General features: G+C 36.9%; 2 protein-coding genes and 2 long non-coding RNA genes across 4 annotated transcripts; 2 read left to right on the top strand and 2 right to left on the bottom strand.

Moving 5' to 3' along the window:
- Nucleotides 1-2645: 2645 nt before the first annotated feature.
- Nucleotides 2646-3879, bottom strand: LOC149735442 (uncharacterized). The gene is made up of 2 exons (XR_016385072.1): nt 2939-3879; nt 2646-2842 (listed from the first exon to the last, which is right to left on the bottom strand). It is a non-coding gene; the product is annotated as an uncharacterized LOC149735442 (long non-coding RNA).
- Nucleotides 3880-4414: 535 nt separating this feature from the next.
- LOC149735441 (uncharacterized) lies at nt 4415-7302 on the bottom strand. Its single transcript, XM_089878540.1, is given in 12 exon segments — nt 4415-4526; nt 4611-4762; nt 4764-4945; nt 5002-5314; nt 5387-5591; nt 5650-5771; nt 5831-6041; nt 6128-6288; nt 6353-6526; nt 6597-6777; nt 6855-7089; nt 7155-7302. Coding segments are annotated over 11 exon segments (1926 nt in total). The 5' UTR covers nt 7191-7302; the 3' UTR covers nt 4415-4526; nt 4611-4656.
- Nucleotides 7303-9378: 2076 nt separating this feature from the next.
- On the top strand, nt 9379-12252 carry LOC149735440 (uncharacterized). The gene is given in 12 exon segments (XM_089878539.1): nt 9379-9504; nt 9570-9810; nt 9888-10068; nt 10139-10312; nt 10377-10537; nt 10624-10834; nt 10894-11015; nt 11074-11278; nt 11351-11663; nt 11722-11903; nt 11905-12056; nt 12141-12252. Coding segments are annotated over 11 exon segments (1932 nt in total). The 5' UTR covers nt 9379-9468; the 3' UTR covers nt 12011-12056; nt 12141-12252.
- An 865-nt stretch (nt 12253-13117) lies between these two features.
- LOC149735439 (uncharacterized) lies at nt 13118-14523 on the top strand. Its single transcript, XR_016385073.1, has 3 exons — nt 13118-13406; nt 14057-14331; nt 14396-14523. It is a non-coding gene; the product is annotated as an uncharacterized LOC149735439 (long non-coding RNA).
- Nucleotides 14524-15302: the final 779 nt, after the last annotated feature.

Genomic DNA, 15302 nt, shown 5'->3' with positions numbered 1-15302 from the left:
CGGAATAAATATTTCATCGATGTTGTGAAAAATGGCAATCACGTGACCACCACTTCATGCGCATGCGCAGTTTGTAAAATGAGAACGATTTTTTCGGGGAACGATTTTTTTGCGACACCGGCACTCATGTTACCATAACTAAATAATAATAAGTCCGGTGCTATCGCTGATGGAAAAACACACATGCGATGCACATTAGACAATATGCTGCATCGTCCACAGACAAACCTTAGTCTTAGCAATGTTAGCATAATACTCTCTTAAGAGAGTCCTATGGTCTTATTGTGTTGTTTGCAACATTAATAACCGTAACTGTCTCACACATTGTTGCTTTTCGCCGTAGTAGGTATTGTTCCTGTTGATCAGATTTTTTTCAAAACGTTAAAAGCAGAGTCCAACCATTGTTAACCACTGAGCTTTATATAATAGCAGGGTGAGGGAAAAAGAAACACATTTTCATTCTATTTTCTCGTCCTATTTGTTAGTAAACAAAAAACGTTTAACGAATTTTAAAACCGTATCCTGACGGCTCCAATATACCGTCATTTGTAAAAGCAAGATATTTGGATAATAGGTGCTAAAGATGTCCCATCTTACCCTACAGTACTACCATAGTATACTGAAGTGATAGTACGCTAACGAGACCACGTGACCACTTTTCACGCATGAGTGCACAGTTGCACTTCGCCCGACAGTTCAGCCAGACAGTGCAGTATAACAGTGCAAGGCAGAGTCCGTATATAAGCATTTTTATATATTTATATACGGAAAAGGATCGCGAAAATTGTTGTATAATGTACAGTGACACATTTTTAATAGTTTAGCGAATTTGACTGATCGTTTGCTTAAGAAGAAGTTACATTTGTAGCCAGATTGGAAATAATCATCATAGAGTAGCATATATACAATGGCCTCTGCTTAAACGAAAGTTTTCTGGACGACCTATTTGCTGATTCACTAACCACAGGTAGCACCAGATATAAGAACTTTACAAGTAAAAATCTCAGAACTTATGCATTGAGTTCTGATCTGGCAGATATTCAACCCACTGTAATTATTGAAGATTTCGGAAACAATTCTAATGCAATTCACTGCGTTGTAGCAGATGGATTAAACATCAATAGAGTATTTTTTAAACTTGTAAGTTCAACTGGGGGCATGGATTACGTTTCTGTTCTGGTTGCCCCAAATCCCTTTTCGGAAGAACGGCCTATATTTCTTTGTTCCGATCCACCACACTTGCTTAAGGTAAACTACTTTTTTTCTTATTTCTAATTTTTAATATTCAAATATTTTTTTGCAGACTGTCAGAAATTCACTCTGTTCATCGGGTTTTACTGGTACTCGGTTGATGAATTATAAAGGCATGGATATTTTATGGCAACATATTGACCAGCTATACGAACAAGAACAATCAACCATGTTGTTATTTCGAACCCGTTTAACAAAGGCACATATTCATCTAAATCCTTTCTCCAAGGTAGATATTTAATAACATGCAATTTCCATTTGTGTGACTAATGGTGTTTTAAACTTGCACCTTCTATATTGTACTTGGAGTTTTAAAAACAAGTTTATTATCTTTTAAGATGAATCTTAAGCTGGCGAAAGATATCTTCAGTTTACAGGTGGCAAAAAACTTGGATTCTGTCCAGGGAGCTGAAGGTACAGCAATGTTTGTGGCTCATGTTACTGAGTAAGTTACAGTAAATTTACAAATTTCCTGTAACTTACTCCGTTTACAAATTTTACAGTAATTTTCCCAAATTCTTAAAATAAACATCAATTATGAATGTGAAACAAAATGATATATCAAAGTACCCTTTTTCTGTCAAATATTTTTATATTAATTAGAATGTTTTTATTTAGCGTGAAATGGGCAGACGAATGCAAGACCCAGATATACATCGGTTTGGATATTCTGTTGCACACTATACCCAAAGAAAAGTTATCAAAAAAATTAAAGGTGGGAACACCACATTCGGAACCAAAAATATGTGGACCACTGTATGTGATGCTCCGATGCCCAAAAGAAAAAAGTTGTAACTTTTTTTCTTTTACCGTTTTTTTTTTTTTCTTTTACCGTTTTTTTTATTCTATAATCCTAATATAGATCTCAAGGAAGGGCCTCTGTCCTGCTTTATCAAAAAAAACCTTGAGAAATGATGTATTGGGTAGGATAGCAGGACAGATCGACACAGTCGAGGCAAAAGGCTATTTAAATTTATGGATAACTTTTTGCTTCTTAAACTGTATACACATGATAAGCATAAGCTGAATAATAAATAAAACATTTATACTGCACTAACTGATCGCACCCAGAGCAAAACTCTTTTTTAAAGGTCGGTATTATAATAAAATTTTCGAAATACAGTTCAAACAAGAATAATAAAAGGGCAGGAAAAGAACAAAGAAAAAATAAAGCAATGTGTTAAAATAAAATATAAGCGTTCATATATTTACAAATGTGTGCCGGGAAAACGACAATCGTTATAACACAGGTGTTCTGTTTCATACACCTCGTGACCATTCTCGATAATTGTGTTATTTATAATTTTATATGCTCCTGTTTAGTTAAAAATACTACATTAACTGCTGTCCTCTTCATCCCCATCACCATGTATATCCAGCAAATGATCGATAAATATTTTCATAAATGTTGTTTCCCATATTTTATGAAACACTGCATTAAAATCAATTTCCCTTGGATTTTTGTGTGTTTTCTTCACAGCAAGAACGTAGATTTGCTGGAGCACATACAGGTAGTCTGCATATGGGCATTTCAGCAGTCCAGGCACTTTCTCCATCATGTCAATAATTGCATTAGAATTGTTTCCGAAATCTTCAATAATTACAGTGGGTTGAATATCTGCCAGATCAGAACTCAATGCATAAGTTCTGAGATTTTTACTTGTAAAGTTCTTATATCTGGTGCTACCTGTGGTTAGTGAATCAGCAAATAGGTCGTCCAGAAAACTTTCGTTTAAGCAGAGGCCATTGTATATATGCTACTCTATGATGATTATTTCCAATCTGGCTACAAATGTAATTTCTTTACGCAAACGATCAGTCAAATTCGCTAAACTATTAAAAATGTGTCACTGTACATTATACAACAATTTTCGCGATCCTTTTCCGTATATAAACATATAAAAATGCTTATATACGGACTCTGCCTTCCACTGTTATACTGCACTGTCTGGCTGAACTGTCGGGCGAAGTGCAACTGTGCACTCATGCGTGAAAAGTGGTCACGTGGTCTCGTTAGCGTACTATCACTTCAGTATACTATGGTACTACTCCACATAGCCAAATGTACACTGAAGAATTATTAGAACAAAATATCTGTACAGTTTTCTAACTTTAATGAAGAAAATGAAAGCAAAGTATCTTTCAATCTCTTTCATTCTTCTAAGTTTTGCGTTTTTACAAAGAAAAAAGAAAAATACTGGCGCCGTAGCACAGTTGGTTAGCGCGCCTGCCTTCAACCCAATAGGCAAATGGGTTCAAGGCTCGTCGTTGCTACCTTTTTGGGTGTATGTGTCCTTTGGCTTAACGACAACTGCACCAACCCGGTGGTCACTAATTGGTTGTCCAAATTATCAGTCACACAGTCGTTCGTTCGTTCGTTCGTTTGTTTTCCAATAGGCTGCAACAGCTTATTGGAAGAGGCAACACTGGCCGGCATCGTAGAGTCGGGAATTACGTGGCTGCGTGCATATGTGCGACAGAGTTTGTTCAGACCACTAACTTCGGTTCAGACAACATCAGTACACTTTATCCCTTTAAAGCTCTTTCCTTAAAAGCCACATTTTCATTATAGAGATCGCACCCTTTAATGTTTTTTTTCTGGAATATTTAATACGATAACAAAATGTTTACTTAATTCGATCTTTTTGCAAACACCAAACTTTCTGCAAACACCGATTTTCCTTACTGACGTCATCAGATAGTCGAATTATTTCTCGCATGCTACGTATTATTGGAATCACATGGGTTCGAACAATCGGTTTTAATTCTTTATCACGTGATACCATGGCCTCGATATATATTCCGACCACGATTGTGCACCAATTTTTAAAAGTTTTGTAAGTTGTTCTTTGCTTTTTTGTATACCTGATAATTTGGGCAATTCACTTAAAAGTTTATATCCAATACAACGCTTTCGCAGACTTAAGTGAATATTTTAACCGCGGTAATATTTAGTATAGGCTACATTTATTCTTGATTAAAAAATACGATGTTTCTGCCACGTTGACCAACTGCTCAAAATTTATCACGAAATTGTAATTGTCGGCTTTATAGCTTTTATTTTCTCACGAATAACGATAAAACAAAAGATAAACGTAACGTGGAAAAAAGCTTATTTCACTACAGAGAGAAACATCTAATGAGTCTCCACTTGCCGACGACGAGAGCCGCTCGTCTAATAGAACTTGCTATATCCGTAGCTTTTGCCAAACCCATAGCTTTTGCCATATGTGTAGCATCCGTTGTAGTAGTTGACACGACAGTAACGATAGTTTCTGTGTATGAGAAATTGAAGTGTAAATATTCTTGTAAACAAAACCATGTTTACAATAGTATTTGTAATAAAACTTTCAACTTACGTGTAGTACTTGTAGTAGTATGGATAGCACTTGGCAGTAGGATAGCTCACGCACCATGTGTAATAACTACCCCAGCAGAATCTGGGCAAGATGCACTTCTGTTCCTTGCAGATGTAGCAGCAGGAATAGTGGAGTACCAGCCTAGGGATGATGTCCTCCCAGTACTTATCACATTCGAGTAAAACAGCAGCACAGTATTCTGACAGCTTTTCGCTATATTTGTTTGCCATGGTTACAATATCCGTTGGTCCATCACAAACATCACCATTAACCACGAAATCATCGTGGTGCAACTTCAAAATATCGAGGTATTTTGTCCAATGAGATTTTTTCGCCTGAAAACAACCATATATAAAAATCCCTTACTTTACAACATTCAATTTATGCTAACCTTATTCATACTCTCGAACAAAGATTGCTTGGCAGAAATACCCTTTGCCTCAAGTTTCTCCTTATATGCTTTAATGTCTTCAGATCTCTTCTTTTGGCAAGCATCAAAATTATCACCGATAGACTGGATGTAAGACTTGGCCTTGGTTCTGTAATCTATAATGCTCGTACTGAACTTGGTGGCGCATTCCAACAAAATTTCGGCAAGTTTCAATTTGTAAGCTTCGACAGCGGCTGTCCTCTTTTCATCGCATTCCTTTTGAACCTCTGCGAGTTTAGCCTTTTGTTCATCGGTCAATTCGGTGCTGTTGTTACTGTCAAATATATAAATAAACATATATAAATATGGTGTTCTTATGTTAGATTGGGTGTAATACAATACTTACGCGCAAATGTATTGAGAACGAAGATATTCGATGTACCAGTCGTGTCGGGCCTTGATGATTTCATCGTACTTTGTGCAATATTCTGTGTGGTAGGTGGTCCATTTAAGTTTCCATTCACCGAATTGCGTCTCATATTCTAAGATTGCCTTTTCCAATTTTTCGCAGTGTTCTTTAATGATAGTAGCTCCATCTCTAACAACGGCGGCTAAAATGCATTCATTCAATGAGAAACAACAAACAACCACTAATTTTACTCAACTTACGGAAGACACAGGTTTTTAGGCCAGTATATTTTGTTGGGTTGAAGCAGAACTTGAAGGGTTGAAGACAGTATCTGACAAAGCAGTATCTCGTTTTGTACTTGTACCAACAACCGTATCGTTTGCTGTCGCACAAAAGATAATTAAAGAAATGTTAATTTCAAGACGAGTTTATGTTCAATACCAGGTGCTGTAGTATCTCTTCTTGTAGAATCTGATGCAACCATTGGACATATAACAACGATAGGCGCAAGAGTAGTTCATGATCAGCTTCAACTTCCATGTAGCAAGTTTTGTGGCGTATTCAGTTGCAAGAGCGGTAATCTTAGCAACTTCCTGATCATGGTAGAGTTGGATAACGGCATCAACCGTTACCTTTTCCCATTCCGAACTTCCTGCGGTTAATAAATGAGTATCCGTGATTTTATATTCGTTAACGTTGCAATGAATATACTACACCAAACAGTCATCGTTATATTACCATGGACTTTGTGCAAGAAAGATCTGTAGTAAGACTTCTTCTGTTCCAAAATGGACATATGGCAGGCGACGTAGTTCTTAACGTAGTCGACACACTTTGCAGTCAGAGTGGTAGTATAATCAACGATTTTGGTAAGACGTGTTTTTAAACACTCAACACCACTGTGCAAAACATAATTTGGGGTTACGAAAATAAAAGTAAACGTTAGTTTTAAGACAAACATACTTTTCAACGAGCTTTGTGTGGTAATCGGCAATACATTTAAGTTTGTCAGCAACATCCTCTTCGCATTTCAAAATAACATCGTCTCTCTTCTTATCGAGTTCTTCGTTGTATTCCTTGATAGCATCGTCTCTTTTCTTGATGAGGTTTTCTCTTTCCTCGTCGGTCTTGGCAGATCTATACGGAAACAGAGTTTCGGTAAACTCAACGGTTGCAGGATAAAAAAGAATAAAGGATAATCGCTTACTGGATGTAATAAGCGTAGTAGTTGAACAACTTGTTCTTGACGTTTAACTTGTATTGTTCGATAGAACTTTTGAGTTGCTCAACAAAAGTCGTTTTGCAATTATTCATCTCCGTCGTGATCTTAAGAAGAGCTTCCTTCAGGAGGTTTGTCATTTCAATTTCGAGATCAGCAACAGTCTTCTCTGCTCAATAACATTTTTTTGTTAATTTTAAGTAGGCCTAGGAAATTATTTACATTGTTCAAAATAATGAACATTACCGGTCCATCCTTCCGTTCCGCAGTCGCAACCGGGGTAAACATGAAGAACTGGTTCGTAATATTTGTAGGAGCACCAGGACTTCTTGTAGGGAATGTTGTAGCAGAAGACTTGAGATTTGGGGTAAACGTAGCACTTTCTGTAGCCGTAACTGTAGCAGCCGCTGCTGTAGCCTTTGTAGCTACCGTAGCATTTGTTGTAGCCGTAGCCGTTTCCGTAACTAAATGCGCTGGCCGCCTGTCAGATAAGAAAGTTGTTAACAAAATATATGCGCTGGTCAAATCTTACCATGCAATACTTACCGCGATAAACGCGAGAAGAATGAGTAAAACTTTCATCTTTCTCTTTCCAAGTCAAAAGTGACTGACTAGTAGCAGAATCTTTCGACTTATATAGAGATTCTTTGAAAACATGTCGCTTAAAATTCTACCTGTAAGAGCAATTGAAACACTTGAAACATGACGTTGGTGGATACGGGCAGGTGTTAACATGGATGTTTGATAGATACCGGAGATTGAATGATGCTCAGACTTCCACGTCAAGTTCGGTATCATTACAAAGCGTTGTTAGAGTAGCTTGACAAGTATGCATCTGTTTTGCTTTACGCTGTATTGTATTTGCTTTCGAGAACTTAAGTTATATGAAGAACTCTAGAGTACGTGTACACCAGGTGAGCTAATTGCTCTAAACACAACATATTAAGTTGTTTTTGTCGTTTGCTGCGTTTTAAATGAATAAACTAGAATACAGATTGCGTAACATTCTACCCTTAGGGCGCTTACAGCATCGTTGCAGCAATTCAGCTGCTATACTGGAACGGTTTCAACAAAATGATAAAATAAAGGGATTTAAATTGGGACAACAATTTTCAGTAAATGGGTATGGAATGTGTGGGTTTTAAGATCAATTAAATTCTTACACTTTTTGTGGTCAAAGCCAAAATATTTCTATTTAGTTTCATCTTGGTAAAGACCTACAATGGGATAACTTGCTATGCTATGAGACCTGGTATTTAGACCAGAGTTGGCCATTACCATTATACCAAAGATGCTGCCATATGGATCTCGCCAGATGTTAAATATTGTCGCTTCCCAAAGTAAATGGTTTTTTAATTATGATACAATAGCGTCATCTATGGACATAATGTTCTAACTTAGATGTAACTTCTGATGTTTGGTTATTTCTTCTCTAACTTGTCTAGTTAAACCGTTCCAGTATAGCAGCTGAATTGCTGCAACGATGCTTTACGCGCCCTAAGGTAGAATATTACGCAATCTGTATTCTAGTTTATTCATTATAATACGCAGCAAACGACAAAAACAACTTAATATATTGTGTTTAAAGCAATTAGCTCACCTGGTGTACACGTACTCTAGAGTCCTTCATATAACTCAAGTTCTCGACAGCAAATACAATACAACGTAAAGCAAAACAGATGCATACTTGTCAAGCTACTCTAACAACGCTTTGTAATGATACCGAACTTGACGTGGAAGTCTGAGTATCAATCAATATCCAGTACCCACCAAACAGCCATGTTAACACCTGTCCGCAACGTTATGTTATTATAAATGTCTCAATTGCTCTTGCAGGTATAGTTTTAGACCGAGTTTTTCAAAGTACCTTGATGAGTAGGCTATACATCTGTTTTGCTTTACGCTGTATTGTATTTGCTGTCGAAAACTTGAGTTAATATGAAGGACTCTAGAGTACGTGTACACCAGGTGAGCTAATTGCTCTAACCCAACATATCAAGATCTTTTTGTCGTTTTCTGCATGGTAGAATGAACGAACTGTAGAAAATAGATTACTGCGTGACATTCTACCATAGGGCATGAGCACCTAATCATATTTGCAACATCGCTGGAGCATCAACTCAGCTGCTACTCAAACAGTTTAACCAGAAATTAGAGAAGAAAATATCAAACAGTAGAAGCTACATTTATAAGTTAATAAGTTAAAAACAATATGTCCATAGATGACGCTATTGTATCATAATTAAAAAACAATTTCTTTCCATATGGCCCATATGGCAGCATCTTTGGTATAATGGTAATGGCCAACTCTGGTCCTTACCTATTTACTGAAAATTGTTGTCCCAATTTTAATCCCTTTATTTTATCATTTTGTTGAAACCGTTCCAGTATAGCAGCTGAATTGCTGCAACGATGCTGTAAGCGCCCTAAGGGTAGAATGTTACGCAATCTGTATTCTAGTTTATTCATTATAATACGCAGCAAACGACAAAAACAACTTAATATGTTGTGTTTAGAGCAATTAGCTCACCTGGTGTACACGTACTCTAGAGTTCTTCATATAACTCAAGTTCTCGAAAGCAAATACAATACAGCGTAAAGCAAAACAGATGCATACTTGTCAAGCTACTCTAACAACGCTTTGTAATGATACCGAACTTGACGTGGAAGTCTGAGCATCATTCAATCTCCGGTATCCATCAAACATCCATGTTAACACCTGCCCGTATCCACCAACGTCATGTTTCAAGTGTTTCAATTGCTCTTACAGGTAGAATTTTAAGCGACATGTTTTCGAAGAATCTCTATATAAGTCGAAAGATTCTGCTACTAGTCAGTCACTTGACTTGGAAAGAGAAAGATGAAAGTTTTACTCATTCTTCTCGCGTTTATCGCGGTAAGTATTGCATGGTAAGATTTGACCAGCGCATATATTTTGTTAACAACTTTCTTATCTGACAGGCGGCCAGCGCATTTAGTTACGGAAACGGCTACGGCTACGGCTACAACAAATGCTACGGTAGCTACAAAGGCTACAGCAGCGGCTGCTACAGTTACGGCTACAGAAAGTGCTACGTTTACCCCAAATCTCAAGTCTTCTGCTACAACATTCCCTACAAGAAGTCCTGGTGCTCCTACAAATATTACGAACCAGTTCTTCATGTTTACCCCGGTTGCGACTGCGGAACGGAAGGATGGACCGGTAATGTTCATTATTTTGAACAATGTAAATAATTTCCTAGGCCTACTTAAAATTAACAAAAAAATGTTATTGAGCAGAGAAGACTGTTGCTGATCTCGAAATTGAAATGACAAACCTCTTGAAGGAAGCTCTTCTTAAGATCACGACGGAGATGAATAATTGCAAAACGACTTTTGTTGAGCAACTCAAAAGTTCTATCGAACAATACAAGTTAAACGTCAAGAACAAGTTGTTCAACTACTACGCTTATTACATCCAGTAAGCGATTATCCTTTATTCTTTTTTGTCCTGCAACCGTTGAGTTTACCGAAACTCTGTTTCCGTATAGATCTGCCAAGACCGACGAGGAAAGAGAAAACCTCATCAAGAAAAGAGACGATGCTATCAAGGAATACAACGAAGAACTCGATAAGAAGAGAGACGATGTTATTTTGAAATGCGAAGAGGATGTTGCTGACAAACTTAAATGTATTGCCGATTACCACACAAAGCTCGTTGAAAAGTATGTTTGTCTTAAAACTAACGTTTACTTTTATTTTCGTAACCCCAAATTATGTTTTGCACAGTGGTGTTGAGTGTTTAAAAACACGTCTTACCAAAATCGTTGATTATACTACCACTCTGACTGCAAAGTGTGTCGACTACGTTAAGAACTACGTCGCCTGCCATATGTCCATTTTGGAACAGAAGAAGTCTTACTACAGATCTTTCTTGCACAAAGTCCATGGTAATATAACGATGACTGTTTGGTGTAGTATATTCATTGCAACGTTAACGAATATAAAATCACGGATACTCATTTATTAACCGCAGGAAGTTCGGAATGGGAAAAGGTAACGGTTGATGCCGTTATCCAACTCTACCATGATCAGGAAGTTGCTAAGATTACCGCTCTTGCAACTGAATACGCCACAAAACTTGCTACATGGAAGTTGAAGCTGATCATGAACTACTCTTGCGCCTATCGTTGTTACATGTCCAATGGTTGCATCAGATTCTACAAGAAGAGATACTACAGCACCTGGTATTGAACATAAACTCGTCTTGAAACTAACATTTCTTTAATTCTCTTTTGTGCGACAGCAAACGATACGGTTGTTGGTACAAGTACAAAACGAGATACTGCTTTGTCAGATACTGTCTTCAACCCTTCAAGTTCTGCTTCAACCCAACAAAATATACTGGACTAAAAACCTGTGTCTTCCGTAAGTTGAGTAAAATTAGTGGTTGTTTGTTGTTTCTCATTGAATGAATGCATTTTAGCCGCCGTTGTTAGAGATGGAGCTACTATCATTAAAGAACACTGCGAAAAATTGGAAAAGGCAATCTTAGAATATGAGACGCAATTCGGTGAATGGAAACTTAAATGGACCACCTACCACACAGAATATTGCACAAAGTACGATGAAATCATCAAGGCCCGACACGACTGGTACATCGAATATCTTCGTTCTCAATACATTTGCGCGTAAGTATTGTATTACACCCAATCTAACATAAGAACACCATATTTATATATGTTTATTTATATATTTGACAGTAACAACAGCACCGAATTGACCGATGAACAAAAGGCTAAACTCGCAGAGGTTCAAAAGGAATGCGATGAAAAGAGGACAGCCGCTGTCGAAGCTTACAAATTGAAACTTGCCGAAATTTTGTTGGAATGCGCCACCAAGTTCAGTACGAGCATTATAGATTACAGAACCAAGGCCAAGTCTTACATCCAGTCTATCGGTGATAATTTTGATGCTTGCCAAAAGAAGAGATCTGAAGACATTAAAGCATATAAGGAGAAACTTGAGGCAAAAGGTATTTCTGCCAAGCAATCTTTGTTCGAGAGTATGAATAAGGTTAGCATAAATTGAATGTTGTAAAGTAAGGGATTTTTATATATGGTTGTTTTTTTAGGCGAAAAAATCTCATTGGACAAAATACCTCGATATTTTGAAGTTGCACCACGATGATTTCGTGGTTAATGGTGATGTTTGTGATGGACCAACGGATATTGTAACCATGGCAAACAAATATAGCGAAAAGCTGTCAGAATACTGTGCTGCTGTTTTACTCGAATGTGATAAGTACTGGGAGGACATCATCCCTAGGCTGGTACTCCACTATTCCTGCTGCTACATCTGCAAGGAACAGAAGTGCATCTTGCCCAGATTCTGCTGGGGTAGTTATTACACATGGTGCGTGAGCTATCCTACTGCCAAGTGCTATCCATACTACTACAAGTACTACACGTAAGTTGAAAGTTTTATTACAAATACTATTGTAAACATGGTTTTGTTTACAAGAATATTTACACTTCAATTTCTCATACACAGAAACTATCGTTACTGTCGTGTCAACTACTACAACGGATGCTACACATATGGCAAAAGCTATGGGTTTGGCAAAAGCTACGGATATAGCAAGTTCTATTAGACGAGCGGCTCTCGTCGTCGGCAAGTGGAGACTCATTAGATGTTTCTCTCTGTAGTGAAACAAGTTTTATCACACGTTTTACGTTTAACTTCTGTTTTACCGTTATTCGTGAGGAAATAAAACCTAAAGCCGACAATTACATTTTTGTGATAAATTTGAAGCAGTTGGCCAATGTCGCAAAGAAGGGAATTTCATGAAAATAAAATCCAAATTTTTACGGAGTTAAATACAGTAGGATGGGGGAAGAGTGGACATTTTTAACTCTATTTTCGTCCCATTTAGTAGTAAACAAAGAACATTCAAAGAAATATGGAACTATGTCCTCACACGGCCTACTAGAGATACGGCCTTATAATTCACATTTTATCTCTAGTAGGCCGTGGTCCTCATGACTCTCATAGACTGTTGTTAATTGTTTAATCATGATCAGGATATCTAGATAATATGTGCTAAAGGTGTCCCATCTCCCCCCCCTCTATACATAAAGTGACTAACAGTGACTATATATACGAACGCACTGATGTATAGTTGCAAAGTAAAATATATCCTTGGACAAGACACCCAACAGCAATAAATTCACCCCAATTCTTTCTATATTGAGTTGTCCAAATTGTCAGCAATACAGAAAAATCCAAATAATGGTATTACCTTGTAAATAATATACGGGCATGTAAAAAGCTGGCACGAGATATATAAATTACATCTCTCGCTTAAATCATAGTCAATCGCCACAGATAAGCTAATACTCACAGAACTTATTTTATTCGTCGGTAATATGCGCATTTTTGGTCATTGTTTTTCATTTTTAAATTGTTCGTCGTTTCTTGACGTTTTCACGACAGTTTCTTGGTTGTTGCTTCGGCAACTTTTCGTTTTAGAATAGGCTTGGCTGGCCCTCGATAAGCTAGACTATAGAATGTGGTTACATATTCTCCGTGATGTAATGTGGCCCTATTTAGGGTACGGTATCGGTAAGCGCCAAATTAATCGTTGACTTTGAAGTTGTCGTTGGGAAGGGAGTGTCCAGCGACGTCAACAATTGTTGGGGGTTGCGCACCCATCTCAATAATATTCAACTCCAGAACGATAGGTCAACAACTCGGTATATTAGACGAACAAACGACGAGTGGCATCAGGCTATTGACAAAACGTAGAGCTTGCGCCAGGTGTTTTAGTTACGCAACACTGATATTTTTTTAATATTTAAACGTCAATTGTTACACCATTGTATGGTTGTATAAAACCATATTTTGTATTATGTATTATTGATCATGCCTTATAGCTTGAATGGAATCACAGCAATGTTTTATTATGTTTTGGCCCATTATTAATAATAATAACCATACGGTTAAGGTTCAAGGCTCAATGCTGCTATGTCATAATATTCAATAATTGAACAGAAACAAAATTAATAAAACCAGCTAAAATTAAATTCTTTTAAGTTTATATGAGGTAGCATTGCATGTAAAACTTCAACATCTGGCATGCATTGGTGTCTCTGACATCATGATGTTGCAAGTCTTAACTTGATTGGGTTGGTTGAATATATCACTTCCAGAAAATGAATAGAGGTTATTTTGCTTTAGCACAACTGATTCTGTTCTATAATATTGTATGTGGGGGTAAAAATGTAAGTCTAATATGTTTGGTTTAATATGGCGCAAGGTTTAGATTGTAATAACATCACTTATTAAGTGTGATTGTAATGTATAATCAAGGAAACTGTCTATATCACTAGACTGAAAGCAGGTAAACTCAAACATAATAACAATTTTATTTCATTGTTATACACATTGAAATGTATAATTGTTTTTAGATACTAGAGTGATAAAAAATGGTAAAAAACATCGCAAAAATTTTGGAAAATATTTGCTTGTCTTGTTCTTCTGTTGGTTCTTGTTGGTGTCATAACTGGGATTTACTACATTGTGGTAAGTCCAATTCTAACTTACATTGAGTTATAATAGCTTGATTTTGTTCCTCATGTAATATATGACAAGTAACAACATGTTTGCACTTCATGTTTACACTACACTTCTTGAAAAAAAAAGTTCAATTCTATTGTGCAGAACAGCAATGGATCCAAGTCAGGTAAGCTTTAAACATTTTTCTTCTTTAATTTGTTTAGAACATAATATAATATTTTAAATATAAGAAGAATCATCTTGCTCATCATCCAAACCAGCTATCATCTCTACATCATGTTTGGACCTAAAAAACTCTGGAGTCTCAAGCGATGGTTATCACTTTATTCAACCAAATGAAACTGACACTTCAATCAAGGTTTTAATTAAGTGACACAAACCTATATGTATCCAACTAAAAGTTTGAAATCTAAACCTTTATCTTTATTGACCTCAAAATTATTTAATATGAGTTGTATTGTTCAGGTATATTGTGACATGACAACATCTGGTGGTGGTTGGACGTTAGTAGCATCTGTTCATGAGAATGATATCAATGGAAAATGCACAACTGCAGATATGTGGTTTAGTAATGACCTAGCACGGTATTCGGTATGTAAAATGTTGAACCATAATACAATTTAATAAGTTAACTTTAAGTTGCTGTTTAGTTTCAGAAAACTGGGTGTAAACTACAGCGTCATTTCTAAATTTCCTTAAAGTTAGTCGTTGCGGATGCCGGCGCGCGTCTTACATTCCCCGTTAATTGCAATTTACATTCCTTGGTTTTCTTGTGTTTCGTCTGGCCATGCGCTCGTCTTTTTAGTTCATTTCAGTGTTAGCTGTGTAGCGGTAGGTTCTTATTCTTTGGTTGTTAGTCGTTTTAAGTTCTTATCTAACCGTTTTATTTTCTATTTGAATAAGCCTCATAGCGTGCCAACTGTGTGGCTTCAGTATTTAAAAAACTCTTGCTGCAACAAATATTCCGTTCGTGTGTTGGATTTTCGTGCTGCTGCGGTGCCATAATTTATGTTCGACCTACAGCTGCTTTCTAGAGTGCGTGCACGGGAATAAATGTTTTGGCGTGTTATTTTAATTTGAGGCTTTGGCTTGATGTAACTGCTTGTCGGTTACATTGTATTTTTTAAATAGCTGCGC

Source organism: Ciona robusta, chromosome 5, assembly GCF_009617815.1.
Source record: "Ciona robusta chromosome 5, ASM961781v2".
NCBI classification, from domain to species: Eukaryota; Metazoa; Chordata; class Ascidiacea; order Phlebobranchia; family Cionidae; genus Ciona; species Ciona robusta.
This window is presented reverse-complemented; position numbering and strand designations above follow the sequence as displayed.